Below are 18,082 nucleotides of genomic sequence, written 5' to 3'. Positions count from 1 at the left end.
GTGTGTCGTGTGCCTGTGTGACCCTGATCGGATGCAGTAGATATTGTGAGTGACCAGTTGGCTGCGATGCGAGGCACGTGACACTGTGGGGTAGAACCTAGTTGTTACCTATTGTGATCGAAGAGGCTTTTAATTCTCTGACCGGTACGTGTTTGGTTGTGTATTGAGACAGAGCTTCATTTCTTCAGTTCTGGGCCTAACGTCGAGACTGAGGGGGTCTGTTGAAGATCTCGGAGAGTATATCCGTGCTTGTGAAGACTGCAATGCCTGTGTTAACCAGAGTTCCCCTGCACTGAAGCATGGCCTGAGCTGCCTTGTCAGTGCACACCCCCCCCCTCCCACGCCAGCGCCTAGTTTCGTGCTTAATACAGTGGGGGTATCAGTGAAGATGGTGTTGCCTACCTAGGGACCAATTTTAGGTTCTATCCTACCCACCCCAGCTGCAGAGAAATGGTCACCAATAGGAAGTCAGATATTTGAGTTACATACAAGCAAAAAAGCACAAATTCATTCATTTGGAATGAATTTTAGAATTGGAAGAATCGCTTTGGCAGAGTCCTGGGAAGACCTTTGGAGATACATTAGGAGTAGGATTCCTTCCTCAGAGTATCTCCCTTGGGAGCTGGGGTCAAGTTCCACATTTCAGAACCACATCAACCCCAAAGCTGTCTTCCCAGGAAACTTGCTGTGAACTTAGAGAAAGTTTCAGCCCTGGAGGTCAGTGACCCTGGTATTCCCTTTGACACTAAAAAGAAGTAGCAGTACTTCTCATCTCCCTTTCACTTCTGAGTATGTGTGTGGTATATAGCAAGAGGCCGTGTGGTGTTGAAGAATTTCTTCCAATTTTAGTAGTCTGTGCTCTAAGAAGGTCTGGTGTCTGATGATTCCCTCCCCTTCCCCTTGTAGTGCTCTTCCCTGAGAGAAGGGCCCTGAATAAAGGACAACATTACAGGGCATATCTGAAACCAAGCTCAAGGTCAGGGGTTTTGTTGGTGTTCTCTTTTTGTTTTTCAGAAAAGGGAGTAATTATTCTTTTCCTGAAATAGTTAGGTTACAATTAGTCAGGGCCTTGTGATGTACTTTGACTAATAGCATGTTGTGGATGTGACCTAGTGAGACTTTCCAAACAAAGCCTTAGGAGGTCTTGCAGCTTTTGCTCTTTTCCTCTTCCTGCCCTGAGAGCATCAAGCTGAAGGTTATGACTAGCTTGCCTGAAGACAAAAGATCATTTGGAGCCAGAAGCCCCGCTGACTTTCAGCAACAACTGCCAGATATTTCTTCTTAGACCATCCACCCCCTACCAAGCCACTGGCTGCTGTCAGATGAGTGGCATCATTAGAACCTCTCAGCCAAGCCAAGCCCAAATTGCCAACCCCAGAATAATGAGCTAATGAATGTTTTTTTTGCGTTAAGCCACAAACTTTTGGGGTGATTACATAGTGGTAGATAACTGAAACACATTTTTTCACTTTCTAGACTTTTAATCTATCACTCCGTATTGATATAATGGTATTGATCAACCTGTTTTGTAAAGTGATTTCTCTACTGGTATTGTATCTTGAATTTTTTCTATATTCTTTTCTATTTTCTTATTTTCTACAGCTTTGCATTTGTTTATCTTGGTATTCCTTTACATGGATATTTTATAATTTATTATAATTATATTAATGTATTATATTAAATTATTATAATATATATTATTATATTATATTATAATATAAATTATATTAACTTTGCTGTGCAATTCCTTCTTACTGTTCAGATTCCTATGTCTTCACCAACTTTACATTTCCTTCCAGAAACTTATCAGGACATGGGTTCCTGTCATTTCAGGGATATGTAGACTTGGGAATGTGGTAATGACTTCTGCTGAGTGGAGTACAGATGACTCACCCCACTCAGAGAAATTTGTTCAAGGGTGTGATATAGGATCTATATACATTTATTAAACTAATCAACTGGGACTCCGTGATTACAAAACTCTTTTCCATTTTCCAATTCAAAATCTGCATTCTGAAGCCATCTTACTTTCTTCACTGTGACTCTTTAGGGTACTTAGCTAATTTTCTGAAGGACTGATATTAATTTTCCTGGAGGTAGAAATGGGCATCTCTGCTGTGTTTTCTAAACTGTCATCATCCTGATACTTCAGATTACTTTCTCAACTTCCTTTTCTGCCTCATCATCAAAGGAATGGTCTGAATTTCTGCATAGCCACATCAGGCCTAAATCCCATTTCTTCTCCTACTTGCAGGGTTTAGTATTAATTAATTTCCAAGGCAGATGTGATTTCCTTGTTGGAGAAACGACTGGTGGAGAGACTGGCACTAAGAGATCTTAGCCGAGGTGAGGGGCAACCAGCAAGAGGAATCTTGTGTACCAAAATCTTAGGTTTCAAGATTTAAGATTGTTAAAGTAGTAGAATCTGAAAGGTTTATATCTATGAAGAAACTTCGGGCCACTTAAAGCTAGAATTCAAACACTACAGCACTATACTCTATGTTTCAATCTCCTTCTATTATTTCTTCTGCTTTCAAAGAGGGAGGGATTAGTTCTATTATTTTTCTTACTGTAAAATTACTGTAAAATTCTTAATTCAGAAATTCAGAAAATACAGAAAAGCTTAAAGTTCATTTAGTAAGAGCTATTTTATTTTATTTTATTTTATTTAAATTTTTATTTATTTATGATAGTCACACAGAGAGAGAGAGAGGCAGAGACATAGGCAGAGGGAGAAGCAGGCTCCATGCACTGGCAGCCCAATGTGGGATTCAATCCCAGGTCTCCAGGATCGCGCTCTGGGCCAAAGGCAGGCGCGAAACCGCTGTGCCACCCAGGGATCCCTTTTTTATTTTTTAAAGATTTATTTATTTATTTACTCATGAGAGACACACAGAGAGAGAGAGAGGCAGAGACACAGGCAGAGGGAGAAGCAGGCTCCAAGGAAGGAGCCTGACGTGGGAACGGATCCTGGGTCTCTAGGACCACACCCTGGGCTAAAGGCAGTGCTAAACCGCTGGGCCACCCGGCTGCCCATAAAGTTCATTTAGAAACAGCTTCTTTGGGGCCCCTGGGTGGCTCAGCTGGTTAAGCGCCTTCTGCTCAGGCCCTGCTGAGTGGAGAGTCTACTTTTCCCTCACCTTCAGCCCCTCCCCCTGCTTATGCACACGTGAGTGCACGCAAATGTGCTCTTTCTCAAATAAAATCTTAAAAAAGCTTCTTTGAACATTTTATTCCAAATCATTTCATCTGTTTCTCTGTAAATTAACACATGGATATAGGCATATAGCATTTTTTCATTCAAAACAGTCATACTACAATACAATACTATTTTGTAATCTACCTTCATCTAACAAAATATAATGAACAGCTTTTCATGTCATCAAATTACAAACTGTCATAATGTTTTGACTACATTGTCTGGATATACTATCCAGACATTTCCCTATTGAAGGATGTTTAACTTCTTTCTAGCTTTTCCCCATTATTGTATAGCAAGCATTTCATTGCACGCTCCTTTTTGTGAACATGTGTAATTATATCTTAAAGTCTTAAACATTGTTGAGAATAAGACTTTCAAAGTTAAAACTGACTTATATACCTTCATCAATTGCCCTGCTTAAAGTTTCACCAATATACCATAAAGAGTGTCTATTCATTAAAAAAAAAAAAAAAGAGTGTCTATTCTAATATCAACAGTTCTTGAAATCTACCAATTTAGTGGAAGTTGTGTTTGTTTAAATGAATTACCTATGCTGAGGTTTCATTTAATGTAATAAAATCTGGGCTTCTGGGACAAAAAACAGAATTGAAAGAACTGGTTTTGTAGTTAGAGAAATATGGATTCAAAACATAGACTCGCTTGGGAATCCTTGGGTGGCTCAGTGGTTTAGCGCCACCTTTAGGCCAGAGCCTGATCCTGGAAACCCGGGATCGAGTCCCACGTTGGGCTCCCAGCATGGAACCTGCTTCTCCCTCTGCCTGTGTCTCTGCCTGTCTCTCTCTGTCTCTCATGAATAAAATAAAAATCTCAGCCTTTTGCTGAATATGTACGATTTCGCCTCCATTTTATTTTTTTTTAAGATTTTATAAATAAAATCTTCAGCCTTTTGCTGAATATGTACAATTTCTCCTCCATTTTTTTAAGATTTTATAAATAAAATCTTCAGCCTTTTGCTGAATATGTATGATTTCTCCTCCATTTTAGTTTTTTTAAGATTTTATTTATTTATTCATGAGAGACACAGAGACAGAGAGAGAGAGGCAGAGACACAGGCAGAGGGAGAAGCAGGCTCCATGCTTCCAGGATCAGGCTCTGGGCTAAAGGTGGCGCTAAACCACTGAGCCACTGGGGCTGCCCCTCTCCTCCATTTTAAAAAAGACTTTAGTACAATGTAGGACACAGGTCTAAAATCATAGCTTAATGATTTGTTTTATAAACCCATACAATCACCATTTGATAAAGGTCAAATCTCAGAAGGCTCCTTAGCACAGAAGGCTCATGTCTCTTCCTAATCAGTATACCTCAAAGTTAACCATTATTTTGACCTCCATCACATTGAACTTTATAGAACTGGAATCATACAGTATGTACTTTTGTGTCTGGCCTCTTTTATCCAACATTGTATCCATAACAGTCATCCATGCTGTACACAGCAGTAGTTTGTAACTTAACATAGTACTGTACAGTATTATATTGTCTGAATGTACCATAACTTATTTATCCATTCTCTTGTTGCTGGAGTATTTGAGTTTCCAATTTGGGGCTATTATGAGTAAAGCTACTATGAACATTCTTGTCTCAGTCTTTGGCATGCATATGAAATCAACTGTTTGGGGTATGTACACAAAAATAGAATTGCTTGGTTAGAAAATACACATTTAGGTTTAATAAATATTGCAATAGTGTTTGAAAGTGAATGTTCCATTTTATGCTCCCATGTGCAGTGTATGAGAATTCATTGCCTCACCTGATCAATATTATTGTCAGTCTTTTGACTTTTAGACATTCTCATGAGTGTGTAGTGGTACATTTATATTTAATTTGCATTCCCCTTATGACCAATGATGCTGCAAACATAAATTCCTATGGATAATAATTCCCTGATCCACAGAACAGGGAGTGAACAAAAATTGAAATGAAGTTTCACGATAAAAAAATTGCATAGCTTACCATACAACCCAGCCAAATGTGATCTTGGCCATTTATCTCAGAGAAATGAAAACATGGGTTTACAAAAACACCTGTACATGAATGCTCATAGCAGCTTTATTTGTAATAACCAAAACCTGGAAATAAACCAAATGTCTTTTAACAGGTAAATGGTTAAACAAACTAGGGTGTATCTCTACCATGGAAAAACACTGGCAATAAAAAGGAATGGACCATTGAAATACACAATTTGGGTGGGTCTCAAAAGAATTATGCTAACTGAAAAAGAACCAATTTCATAAAAGTCATAATCTGTATGAATACATTATATAACATTCTTAAAATGCAAAACTATAGAGAAGGAGAACAGGTTAGAGGATACCAGGGATTGGGTGGAGAGATGGCTGTGAATATAAAAGGGTAGCACAAGGGATCATTGGGTTAAAACTGTTCTTAATCATGATGGTAGTGGTTGTGACATGACTCTAAACATGATAAAAATGCATAGAACTAAATATACACATAGATACACAAATGGGTGCATGTAAAACTGGCAAAATATATGAATAAGTTCTGTAGATTATATCAATATCATTACCTTGGTCATGATATTGTACTGTAATTTTACAAGAAATGGTCATTGAGGGAAGCTGGGAAGGTTATGTGAGATCTCTGTATTATTTCTTACAACTGCATGTAAATCTACAATGATCTCAAAATAAAAAATTAAAAATATAAGCACATAATTGGAACAAGTTTCCTGCTTTGCCATTTGCAAAAATTAAATAAAAACTTCCCATACCTTACATTATCATACTACAAGAATAAACTCCAAAAGGTTAGGAGTGTAAATATAAGAAATGAAACCATATGGATCCTAGAAGAAAGCATCAGTGAATCCCTCTTTAACCTGGATGTAAGAAAGAACTTTCTAATTCAGAAAACATACAATAAAAGAAAATGTTCAAAGATTTGACTACATTAGAAAAAAAACAGAAAATCAAAAGACAACTTACAAATTAGGAAACAAATATTCACAAGATTCATCACAAATAAAGGGCTGATATTCCTGTATTTGTTTTCTAGGGCTTTCATAACAAAATACCACCAATTGTGTAGAAGCTGAAGTCCAAAATGAAGGTATTGGCAAATTACTTTCTCCTGAGGTCTCTTCTGCTTGGCCTGAAGATGGCTGTCTTCTCACTGTGTCCTCATGTGGTCTTTTCTCTGTGTGTATGCATCCCTGGTATGTCTCTCTGCATACCCTAATCTCCTCTTCGTATATGGACACTAGTTAGATTGAATTAGGATCTACCCTAACAGCCTCATTTTAACTTTTTAAAGGTCCTATCTCCAAATAAAGTCACATTCTAAAGTATGGTGCAAGGGATTAGGGCCTCAACGTTATGAATTCGGGTGGGGACAAAATTCAGTCCATAAGAATTCCTAATATTAAAAAAACCTCTTCATTTCACAGTATATACAAATATTGAATCATTATGTTGTACATCTGAAACTTACGTTAAATGTCAATTATACACCTCAATTTAAAAAGAACTCTTAAAATTGAAATACCAAAAAATTTGACAGAAAAAATGGCTAAAAGGAACAAACAATTCACAAAAAAATAAGTAAAAGTAACACTTAAATATATGAAAAGAGAAATGGAAATTAAAATGATAAGCCCATTTTTCACCTATCAGAATGGAAAAATTTTAAATTTTAACAATATTCTGTTAAGTAAGACAGGGCATAATGGGCTGCATGATGACTTCCAAAAAAGATATGTCTAGGTCCTAATCTCTGGAATTTATGAATGCTAACTTGGAAATTAATAATTAGTTAAATTAGATATAATTAAGGACCTTGAGATGAAGAGTTTATGTTGGATTGTCTGGGTGGACCCCAAATCCAATGACAAGTATCTTTGTAGGGGTGAGGCAGAGAAAGATTTGACAGTGGAAGAGGAGGCAATGTGACCATGGATGCAGAAATTGGAGTGATGGGTCCAAACAGGTCAAGCGATACCTACAGCCACCAGAACGTGGGAGCAAAAAACCAGATTCTTCCCTAGAGTCTTTAGAGGGAATCTGGCCCTGATGACTTTTTGATTTTGGACTTCTGGCCCCAGAACAATGAGAGAAAATAATTAGTTTGTGGTGATTTTTTACAACAGCCGCAGAAAATTAATACATAGGGGGTTAGGCAGTATCATATATTGCTAGGACAAGCCTTACACTGGGGCATATGACAATATATTTAAAAACTACATTAAAAAAAAAAAACAACTATCTATATTCAACCCTGAACAACACAGAGGTTATGGACACTTATCTTCTGTGCAGTTGAAAATCATGTATAACTTTTGACTCCCCCCAAAACTTAATACTAATTAATAGCCTGTTGGCCAGAATCCTTACCAATAATAAAAGTTACTGCCTTTAATTGGACCTGCACAGTTCAAACTGCTGTTCAAGTATATATTTACCTGACATCCAATATTAGGAATTTACTCTGAAGATACACTTCCATCTTTTAAAAAAATCGAAGTTTTTTACATTACAGTGGATGTTCTAGACCTTTACTTGTTGACACAGAAAAACATTCACTACTGTTAGGTAAGAAAAGTAGCTTTCAGAATAGCTTCATGTAGCCAATTTTATTTTTGAAAGGAAAGTCTATGTATACAAGGAGGGAATTTACAATAAATGTTCTTAGTGGGCTATTGTTATTTTAGGATTCCTTGTTTTCTGAATTTTAATGCTTTGTATATATTTCTTTTATATTAACAAAATCTATAAAGCTAATTTCTCTCAGGGATTTATAGAAGTAGCTACAAACACAGTGACAGAATGGGGATGATGGTGATGTGTCTTTGGGAATTCAGGTTAAAGAAAGCTTCTCACACCTCTTAAGTTCTAGCTCTTCATACCAGCTGGGCTTTTTACAGGCAATGCCTTTCCTCTTTCTGGAGCCTATTTACTCACTGGTTTTTCCACCATTCAGGGCTGTCTCCTTTCTTTTAATAAGGAAATCACATCTGGCTTAGACATATACAATCCTATATATAGGAAATGAAATGAAACTTGGGTCTGCTGAGGTGCTGCCAATCAGGGAAGAATAGAAGGGTTATGGGAAGATCAAGTCACCTTACGTTTCAAGTAAATGAAGCCCCAGTAACAACAAAATGCAGTTGTTTGTTTCCAATTATACAAATGCCAAATCAGTTCTTCAGAGGCTCTCCTGAGATTCCTACTGAAGGAAGATACTTCCAATAGGCAGACTATAAATAATGAGGAAAATATTCTTAATGGGCAAAACCAGGCTCCAACATCTCACCCTTGTAGTTACATCCTTCTGAAGAGGGTTCAGGCACTCGCTCTTCACCTGGGAGAACCTGATGGACATCTTTGGAAGTGACAGTCCTGCAAATGACAAAACATTCCAACTCCACAAACCCTAGCCCCATATGACCCTGGAAGAAAGGGGAAGGTGGGCCAGATGTGGGAGCAAGGCAGAACATAGAAGAATTTCTCTGGCACGGATCAGCTTGCTGAGTCCAGCAAGAATATACAAATTCAATAGATATCAGAACTCCCTCACAATAAGGTATTAAGTGGTCACTAAAAATTAAATTGTAGACTAATCAAAAAATATAGAAAAATTCATAATACACTGACAGTAGCTAAAGCAGGTTACTATACAACATGTACAACCATTCCATTTACTGAAAGGTACATATATATCATTATGGATAAAATGCCAAACATCAGCAATAGAAAGAAAAATATATGGGTTTATACCTCTAAATGTTAACATTGTTGAATTCTAGTCTGTTATACTGATTTTTTGTCCTATGTATACTTCCATAATTTATATAAATTTATTTTAATAATTACACTTCCCATTCTTTATAAGAACCAAGAATGTCTTGAGTTTAGATTATGTTTTAAGAAATTTTATTAAAGGGAAGTTCTTCAAAAAAATAGCTGAAAAAACCCTCTGTTGTGGGTCTTTATGTTAGATTTATAGTTCAGCATATTCTAAATATAGTGGACTTTGAATGATTTCTCTTATGTTCCCTTCTAACAAACTACTTGTTTCCAAGCATACCTATGGGTGTTCTGCCTAGAAAAGAGCTAAGAGTCTCCAACACTGTTCTAGTTGTTTTTATGTCTTTTGATGGAAGACTGTTTTTTTAATTCAATTTGCCAGCATATAGTATAACACCCAGTGCTCATCTCATCATGTGCCCTCCTTAATGTCCTGTCATCCAGTTACCCTATTCCCCCATTCACCTCCCCTTCTGCAACCCTTTGTTTGGAAGAATTTATTTTACTTCTGAAACTTTAGCAATAATGCCCTGTGGTAATCAGTGAGAGAATTACTGTGCTCATAGTTTCCCTTTAGATCCAACATCAAGAGAATCAAAACTATAGGGCATAAACTTGACTAAGGAAAATTCACACTCAAAGAGTTCCCGTGAATTCATAAAAGTTGGACATATTGCTATAGTTAGAATTCTTTCTTGTCAACTCCCATGGTTTATCATCTGTACTTCTCCAGAGGTTTTTGTCATGCTCTGCCATTGACCTACTTTTATTTCCCCGGTTGGATTATGAACATCATAAAGGTAGCAGTTATATCTTAATTCATCTGTGTTTCTTCCAAGTACATAGGCACAGTTTCTTACATACTGTAGGCATGTGCAATGTCTTATACAGAAATCCCATTTCTAGGATACTTTGTCTTAGGAAACAAGGATGTTCACTGAACAGTTCCTGATAATAACGGCGCCTGGGTGGCTTCAGTTGGTTAAGCATCTGCCTGCAGTTCAGGTCATGAATTCAGGGTCCTGGGATTAAGCCCTGCATTTGACTCCCTGCTCAGCAGGGAGGGAGTCTGCTTCTCTCTCTCTCCCCCTGCTCCTGTGTGCGCTCACATACTCTCTCTCTGTCAGATAAGTAATTAAAAAAAAGAATTCCTGATAATAATGGGTAAAAAAAATGTTTTGGAATAGACAATGTGTTAAATAAGATATGACAGACCACACTATTATCGTTATGATTTGGGCCTCAATTTAATTGTCAAAGAGAGATACTCATCTGGAATGGCTTAGTAAAATACACCAGAAGATATAGAGTTAGAAAATAGTAGAATCTGGTAGTTAGTTAAAGATTAAGGGCTTTGGAATTCAAGTTCTAGTTCCATCTCTCAGGAAATCTGTGACATTTCACAACTTATTTCAGCCCTTGATACCTCGCTTGCCTACATAGTTTACTGGGAATGGTAATACCTTCCTCACAGTTCTCCTGAGGATTAAATTAGTACATACATTGTATTAGAGTTCTCCAGAGAAACAAAAACAACAGGATGTGTGTGTGTGTGTGTGTGTGTGTGTGTGTGTGTGTGTTGAGAGAGAGAGAGAGAGAGAGAAGAGAGGTTAAGAAAGAGATTTTAAGGAATTGGCTCATGAGATTGTGCAAGTCTGTTAAATCTAAAATCTGTAGGTCAGGTCAGTATGTCACCCTGGGAACAGTTGCAGTTTGAGCCAAAAGCTCTGCTGCCAGAGTTCCTTTCTATCCTAGGAGAAGAAGGAGAAGGCGGCCTTTAGTCTATCAAGGCCTTCAACTGATATTTCAGTTGAAGAGAAGGAGAAGGCGGCCTTTAGTCTATCAAGGCCTTCAACTGACTGGATGAGGTTTACCCACATTCTGGAGGGTAATCTGCTCTAATTTAAATTAAATGTTAATCTCATTTAATAAACACCTTCACAGGGGACACCTGGGTTGCTCAGGGGTTGAGCGCCTGCCTTCAGCTCAGGGCATGATCCTGGAACCAGGGATCGAGTCCCACATCAGGCTCGCCACAGGGAGCCTGCTTCTCTCTCTGCCTGTGTCTTTGCCTCTCTCTCTGTCTCTCATGAATAAATAAATAAAATCTTAAAAAAAAAAACAAAAAACCTTCACAGAAACATTCAGAACGATATTTGGCTAAATATTTGACCATAGTGGCCCAGCCAAGTTACATAAAATTAGGCATTATAAGTCCATCCCTTGTCTCCTTGGCACCTATATTCATCTCCCTAAACCATACTTAATATCTGAATAAAAACAATAACAAGGTCCTATTTCCACTTAACATGACACAACTATTCTGCATAAAACAAAAAAATACATGAATCCTTTCCCCAGAGGAGGATGCAAAGTCTTGCATATTTACTTTTCTCCCTTATATCCCACAAATTAAATATTATGATGTAAAGTTAATAGTACATACTGTAAATTCAATACATCATATTACATAACAGTATAAAAAAGGAGCAAAGATATTTATATACATACAAACACAAGCAAAACAAACACAACAAAATAAAGAAACATTCATGACAATTATAGTCCTAATTTCTGAACCTGATCACATGGTTGTTGTGGGCATTTATAACTACCTTCTTCTACCACCCATTCCATATTTCCTTTGCCCTCGGCAAGCTCCTAACTGGTCATGGTTATTTGGTGGGGTCACCCAAACATTCATTCTTGGGTGTCTGGCCCATGAATAATCCCACCTTTATAGTTTGTAGTTTGCCATTCTCTTTAATCATAGGGTATGGTAATATTAAGAGACATTTTAAAGGATCTCCTATACTCTCTATATACTCTTCCTTATCTCTGTTTTGGGGTAGCAGTCCAACTTCTCCTTGATAGTCAAAATCAATAAACCCAGCCAGCATACTTACTCCCTTCTTTGCGTTTTGATTCAGAGAGATGAGAAACCCAAAGCAATTGGGTAGCAGGCTTAATTTATGGTTAAATGGAATCATTGTATCTCTTGGTGGAAGCATTCCTCCCTTTGGAACTAAGACCTCTGTGCAGCAGAGCACAGGCTGTGGGGAGGGGAAGCAAGTATTTTGCTATTAGGTCACCAGGGGTAGTAGTGAGCGGTGTCACTCCCATTTCTACCTCTTGATTCCTAGCCTTATGAATCCTGACTGGGAGAAACAGCACCAGAAAGTGGATGCTGATACCAGAGCATACACAGCCTTCTGTAGAACCATGCCCTAGCCCGGCAAGATACTGCTACCTACATGGCATTGAGACTGAGTCTTCAAAACATCATTCCATTCTGCCAAGCCTGCTGCTTCAAAATGGTGGGGAACTTGTTAAGACCAGTGAATTCCATGAGGATTGAACCACCGCTGTGCTTCAATTACTGTGATAGGAGTTCCTTGATCAGAAGTAATGCTGTTTAGAATACCATGATAGTGGATAAGGCATTCTGTAAATCCACTGATGGTAATTTTGGCAGATGCATTATGTACAGTATAGTCAAATCTGTATCCAGAGTGTCTGTTCTGATAAGGAAAAGAAAATATTGCTCCTTCCGTAATGGAAGCAGTCCAATGTAATCAACCTGCCACCAAAGAATGGTGCTATATCGGAGACTCAGTGTTGGTTTCTACTGCTGACAGATTGGGGATTCAGCAGTGACTGTAACTAGGTTGGCCTTAATGAGTGGACACTCATGTTGCAGAACCCATGGATAACTGCTATCCCTGCCACCACGGCCACTTTGTTCAAGAACCCATTGGGTTATGACAAGGGTGGCTAAGGAAAGAAATCATGTAGTGTCACAGACGGGATCATTCTATACACCTTCTTAAAATCCTCCTCTGCTGAGCATTTAACATGGGACACAAATAGCTTCACTTTTACACATTAAGAGAGCTCTGTACCTCTTTTCTAGATTTCCTTCACATGAATTTGCCAATCACGTTCAAGTTCCTGACCACCCAGCCAAGCCATTGGCCACAGCCTGTGGATCAGTATGTAATTGCACATCTGATCATTTTTTCTTCCAAGCAACAACAACAACCAGGTGCACTGCTCAAAGCTCTGACCAGTAGGATTACTTGTGCCTTCAGGGCGTACTTGGCTCAATCACTTATATACCACTTCGATTTTATGAGTGCTGCTCTATACACCCTACACACACCAAAGCCTTCTCTTGTTCTGGGCCCTATTAATGGTTTGTTGGGTCAGATTACACCCAGTTTATGATGGTAACTTGGTGGCCCATGGTTTAGTGTTTAGTCTCTAAGACCCAGTAGCAGGCCAAAACTGTTTCTCAAAAAGTGAGAACTACAGAGAATGGCAAGACTGCTTCAAAAGCCTAAGGGCCTGAACTGTGACCCATGTATAGGGTCCTGTCAAAGGCTCCAGGCAGCATCACTATCTGCCTCTGATATTTTTAAGACTTGGAAGAGAGAAAGAGATAGGGAGAGAGAGCACACAGGGAAGAGAGGGAGAAGCAGGCTCCCTACTGAGCAGGGATGCCAATGCAGGGGCTCAATCCAGGACCCTCACATCATGACCTGAGTCCAAGGCAGATGTTTAACCAACTGAGCCACCCAGGTGCCCCTGCCTCTGATATTTCAAACAACCTTGGATACAGGGCTTTATGGCCCAAGAGGCAAAGTGCTTGTATTTTTTGGATCTGCGGCAGAGTCAGAGCCTTCTCTTGTTCTGGGCCCTACTCAAAACTAGCAGCTTTTCACATCACTTGGTAAATGGGCTGAAGTAACACACCCAAATGAAGAATAGATTGCCTCCAAAATCCAGAGGTTCATTAGGCTTTGTGCCTCTTTTTTAGTTGTGGGAGCCAGATGCAATGACTTATCCTTCATCCTTAGAAGGGATATCATGACATGCCACACACCACTGGACTCCTAGAAATTTCACTGAGGTAGGTAGGCCTCTAACTTTTTGTTGGATTTATTTTCCAAACCTGACACACAGAGGTCTTATCAGCAAATCTAGAGTGGTTGCCATTTCTTGCTCACTAGGCCCAATGGCATAGTGTCATCAATGTATCTGACCAATGTGACATCTTGTGGAAGGGAAAGACAATTAAGATCCCTGTGAACTAAATTATTATCACTGCAAACTAAATTATAGGGCTGAAGAGCTGATGTACCCCTGAGATAGAACACAGAAGGTATATTGTTCTTGCCAAGTGAAAACAGTTGTTTCTGGTTGTCTTTATTAACAGGGATGGAGGGGGAAAATTGCCAGATCAGTAATCATATAGGAGGTACCAGGGAATGTGTTAATTTGCTTAACTGATGAAATCATATCTGGTAAAACAGCTGCAGTTGGAGTCAACAACCAGCTTATGATAACCCATTGCCATTCACCAAGATTTCTCTATCTGCAGAGGCCAAATAGGCAAGTTGAATGGGGATATGGTGGGAGTCACCACCCCTGCATCTTTAAAGTTCTTTTAAATTTTTTAAAAGATTTTATTTATTCATTCATGAGAGACACAGAAAGAGGCAGAGACAGAGGCAGAGGGAGATGCAGACTTCCTGCAGGAAGCCTGATGTGGGACTCGATCCCAGGACCCCAGGATCACAACCTGAGCCAAAGGCAGACGCTCAATCACTGAGCCACCTAAGAGCCCCTCTTCAAAATTCTTAATAGTGGCACTAATCTCTGTAGTCCCTCCAGGAATGCAGTATTCTTCGGTCTATTATTTTATTTTTTTTAGATAGAGGCAGTTTTAGTAGTTTGCAGTTGTCCTTTCCTCACTCAACAGGCCAGAGAGACAGTTGCTGAGTATGTCTGTTGCAATTATCCATTCTAGAACTGGAGGAGAAACCACAGGATGGGTTCAGGCACCTATTGGATCTGCTGTGAGATGGACCTTAGCTAAAACAACACTGATCACCGGACCTCCTTAAGTCCCTACCCTGACTGGTAGACCAGTAAGGTTCTGGGTCTCCTGGAATTAGTGTCAGCTCAAAGCCAGTGTCTAAGGTCTAATTATTTCCTTTTCCTCAATGTATGGTCACCCTGGTAAAAGCTGTGGGTTTTTGGGGAAAGCATGCGGGAAAATTATCAGCATAAATTTTTGGCAGTGTAACCTTTTCACTCAAGAGGTTCTGGGTCTGCATACTGGGTCATGTCTGAGAATTGATTGACAGTCCATGACCTTTTATTATTCAAGTTAGGCTTTTGTTCACTTGACTGGAACTCTTTCACTTATACAGAGTAAGAATTAAGACTTCCCATCTAGGGATCCCTGGGTGGCGCAGCGGTTTGGTGCCTTCCTTTGGCCCAGGGCGCGATCCTGGAGACCCGGGATCAAATCACACGTCGGGCTCCCGGTGCATGGAGCCTGCTTCTCCCTCTGCCTGTGTCTCTGCCTCTCTCTCTCTCTCTCACTGCGTGCCTATCATAAAAAAAAAAAAAAAAAAAAAGACTTCCCATCTATTTCACTTCCACCAAAGAATAACCATATTCCCAATTACCCTATAACAGAGATTTAAAAAATTCTTTCATGATCATTTTGCATTCATAATAATTTCATATTTTAAAAATCCATGTTTCAAGTTACTTAGATTGTTAAAAATTTCTATTGGAAACTTAATTTTCAAGTAAAATCTATGCTTCAGGAAGCTTAACGATCATCTTGTTGAGGTAGGTAAAGAAGGTTAGAGTAGGTATCACCTCATACTCAATCTCACACATAATATTTCAGTCTCTTATATAGTTACTATATTCAGATCTCAACCAAATACATTATCTTCCAAAATCCAGATTTTCAGTTGCATTCAAACACACAAAAACAAATTTACCAGATCTCACGTGATCTCCCAATCGTACTCCTTAAAACCGACACGTTATCAACCTTAGAGTCACAATGTTTAATCACCTGCCCTTGCACTATCATACAATTCATTTAGAGATGAGTACAATCACAAACCACTTTCCCATACTTGTACATTTCACTCAACACCTTTGACAATACCAAGTGCAACCAACGCATACATGTGACCAAGGATCAGACCCAGGAACACAACCACTTGTTCTCACCGATACATTTCTTCACATGGCACTTTGAGATAGGGTTTCTGGACTTAAGGTTAAAAAAAATCTTTAGATTTGCCCCTTCTAGCAGATAATCTGTACTGGCTTCCACCCTCTCAGTCAACTCTGGTTTCTCACACACACACAGAGCTCACAGTGTCGCTTCATGCCTCTCCCACGCATGAGTGTAAGGATCAGGGTCAGCTCTGCCTGGCCCAGGGATCGGTTTCATCCATCAGGGTTCACACAGACAAACACACACACATCCCGGTCTCAGGGAGACCAACCTCCTCCCTTCTCGCGACAGACACCCACCGCAGCCAACCGCTCCTAGTCATAGGTGGACCCAACACAGCCTCCCACAGAACGTTACAAGCTCACTGCCCGCAGAGTCGCGCCGCCCATAGGCACGTGTAATCAATCACACAGTCCCCTCACTCCTAAACCACGTTAGATCACAGCACTACACAATCCCTGCACGTGGCCGAGTTCACCGCGTGAACCCACACGGGTAAACAGCACAACCACTCCACTATTTCCAACGGCCTCAAGAACGTTTCACGAACCAATATCCTCACTCAGGCACCCTGAGACTCCTCACCCTCTTCGGACTCAAAACAAATCTCGCACCGCCACCTTACAGACGAAGGCCGGATCCCTCCGCATCAGACAACAATTCTCTCAAACTACAGCACGTGCGCGTCCACCTTGAAGGGGGTAGGGACAGCCACAGTGCCAGGCTCGAAATCCTCCATCAGAGGAATCCAAGGTCCCAAATTCAGACCCAAAATTCGGCACTGAGCCTTGGAAACGAAGAGGTTGTAGCGTCACTCCAGGACTGCGTGAAACTGAGCAGGTGCATCCCGAAACCTGGCGGAAGGTTTACCTCTTTCAGCGCCTGCGCTCTTTCCTTTCGGACTACGTTTCCCAGAGGACACAGCGGTGCAAAGCTACTTCCGGTAGGAACGTCTGTGGAATGGTCGGCGGCTGAGGCAGGTGAGGACTTTACCCGACCAGCAGAGCGTGCAAGGCTAGGCGCGCGGCCTCGCCTGGAATGCGAATCCGAGTTTGGACCAGCGCCCTTCCTGAGGATGCTAAGGTAAGGAATCCTGGAGCTCCAGGCCTGGGTAAGAGGAGTATCTGGAGTGTTAGGCCTCCAAAGTGCGGGAGCTGCTTAGGGAGGATAGGTTGGGTTGTTTTGAGTGCGTGAAGGAAACTATGAGTTTGTCTCTGGACTGAGTGTATTTGGTTCTGGTGATAGCGACTGGGTTCGGGATCGTGCTTTTGTGGCAGTTTGTCTGCGTGACCATTTGTGTGAATGGAGTTTGTATGTGATGGTGACCATGACTGCGGGTGGCTATTTGTGTAAGCTTCATATACTTGCATAAAAGGAAAAAAGCACAATTACACAAGCCGTTACACTCAGGCTCACGGAGTCAGGCAATAAGGGAGACTTTCCAATATTCACCTGTAGATTCACACAACCAAAGACAAAAAGACAATCCAACCCACGTTAATCATCATCACACAACCTCAGACACAGCCACATATATATTATATAGTAAAACAAACCGAACAGTCACTCCCCAACCACAAACTGACTTTATGCCCACTTAGCCCTCATCCCCAACACTTATCTGAAGAACTCAAGCATATCACCAAATGTTAAAGAGTCATAATTACCATGGTCACAGACACTGTCGCACTCCACATCACCCACAAGGTCACACAATGTTGAGCTTCAAGAAAGTCTTGGTTAGGGGCACCTGGCTGACTTAGTTAAGAGCTTGGGATTCTTGATCTTGGGGTGACTTCAGCTCCACTTTGGGTTTGGAGATTACTTAGGAAAGGCCTCGTGTCTCGTAGTTCTTTTTTTTTTTTTTTTTTTTTAAGATTTTATTTATTTATTCATGAGAGACACAGAGAGAGGCAGAGACAGGCAGAGGGAGAATCAGGCTCCCTATGGGGAGCCCGATGTGGGACTTGATGCCAGGACTCCGGGATCATGCCCTGAGCCGAAGGCAGATGCTCAACCACTGAGCCACTCAGATGTCCTTCA

The 18,082-nt window shown here is 40.2% G+C and overlaps 1 protein-coding gene across 17 annotated transcripts in view; it reads left to right on the top strand.

Moving 5' to 3' along the window:
• Window positions 1–18,082, top strand: part of ZNF461 (zinc finger protein 461) — a 51,979-nt gene that overhangs the window by 302 nt on the left and 33,595 nt on the right. For 8 of the 17 annotated variants that reach the window (XM_072843663.1, XM_072843745.1, XM_072842808.1 and 5 more), the window contains exons 2-3: window positions 6,239–6,292; window positions 16,606–17,122. The exons of 1 other annotated variant lie outside the window; for it this stretch is intronic. In XM_072843663.1, coding sequence (XP_072699764.1) covers window positions 17,078–17,122 — 45 coding nt within the window. In that variant the 5' untranslated portion in view covers window positions 6,239–6,292; window positions 16,606–17,077. Of the gene's footprint in view, window positions 1–2,254; window positions 2,347–6,238; window positions 6,293–13,804; window positions 13,898–16,605; window positions 17,123–18,082 lie in introns of all 17 variants that reach the window. 8 more of the 17 variants (XM_072843286.1, XM_072843593.1, XM_072843366.1 and 5 more) reach the window with 5 other exon arrangements.

Source organism: Canis lupus, chromosome 1 (genome assembly GCF_048164855.1).
Source record: "Canis lupus baileyi chromosome 1, mCanLup2.hap1, whole genome shotgun sequence".
NCBI lineage: Eukaryota > Metazoa > Chordata > Mammalia > Carnivora > Canidae > Canis > Canis lupus.
The sequence above is the reverse complement of the archived record's forward strand: the minus strand, read 5'-3'. Positions and strand labels throughout refer to the sequence as shown.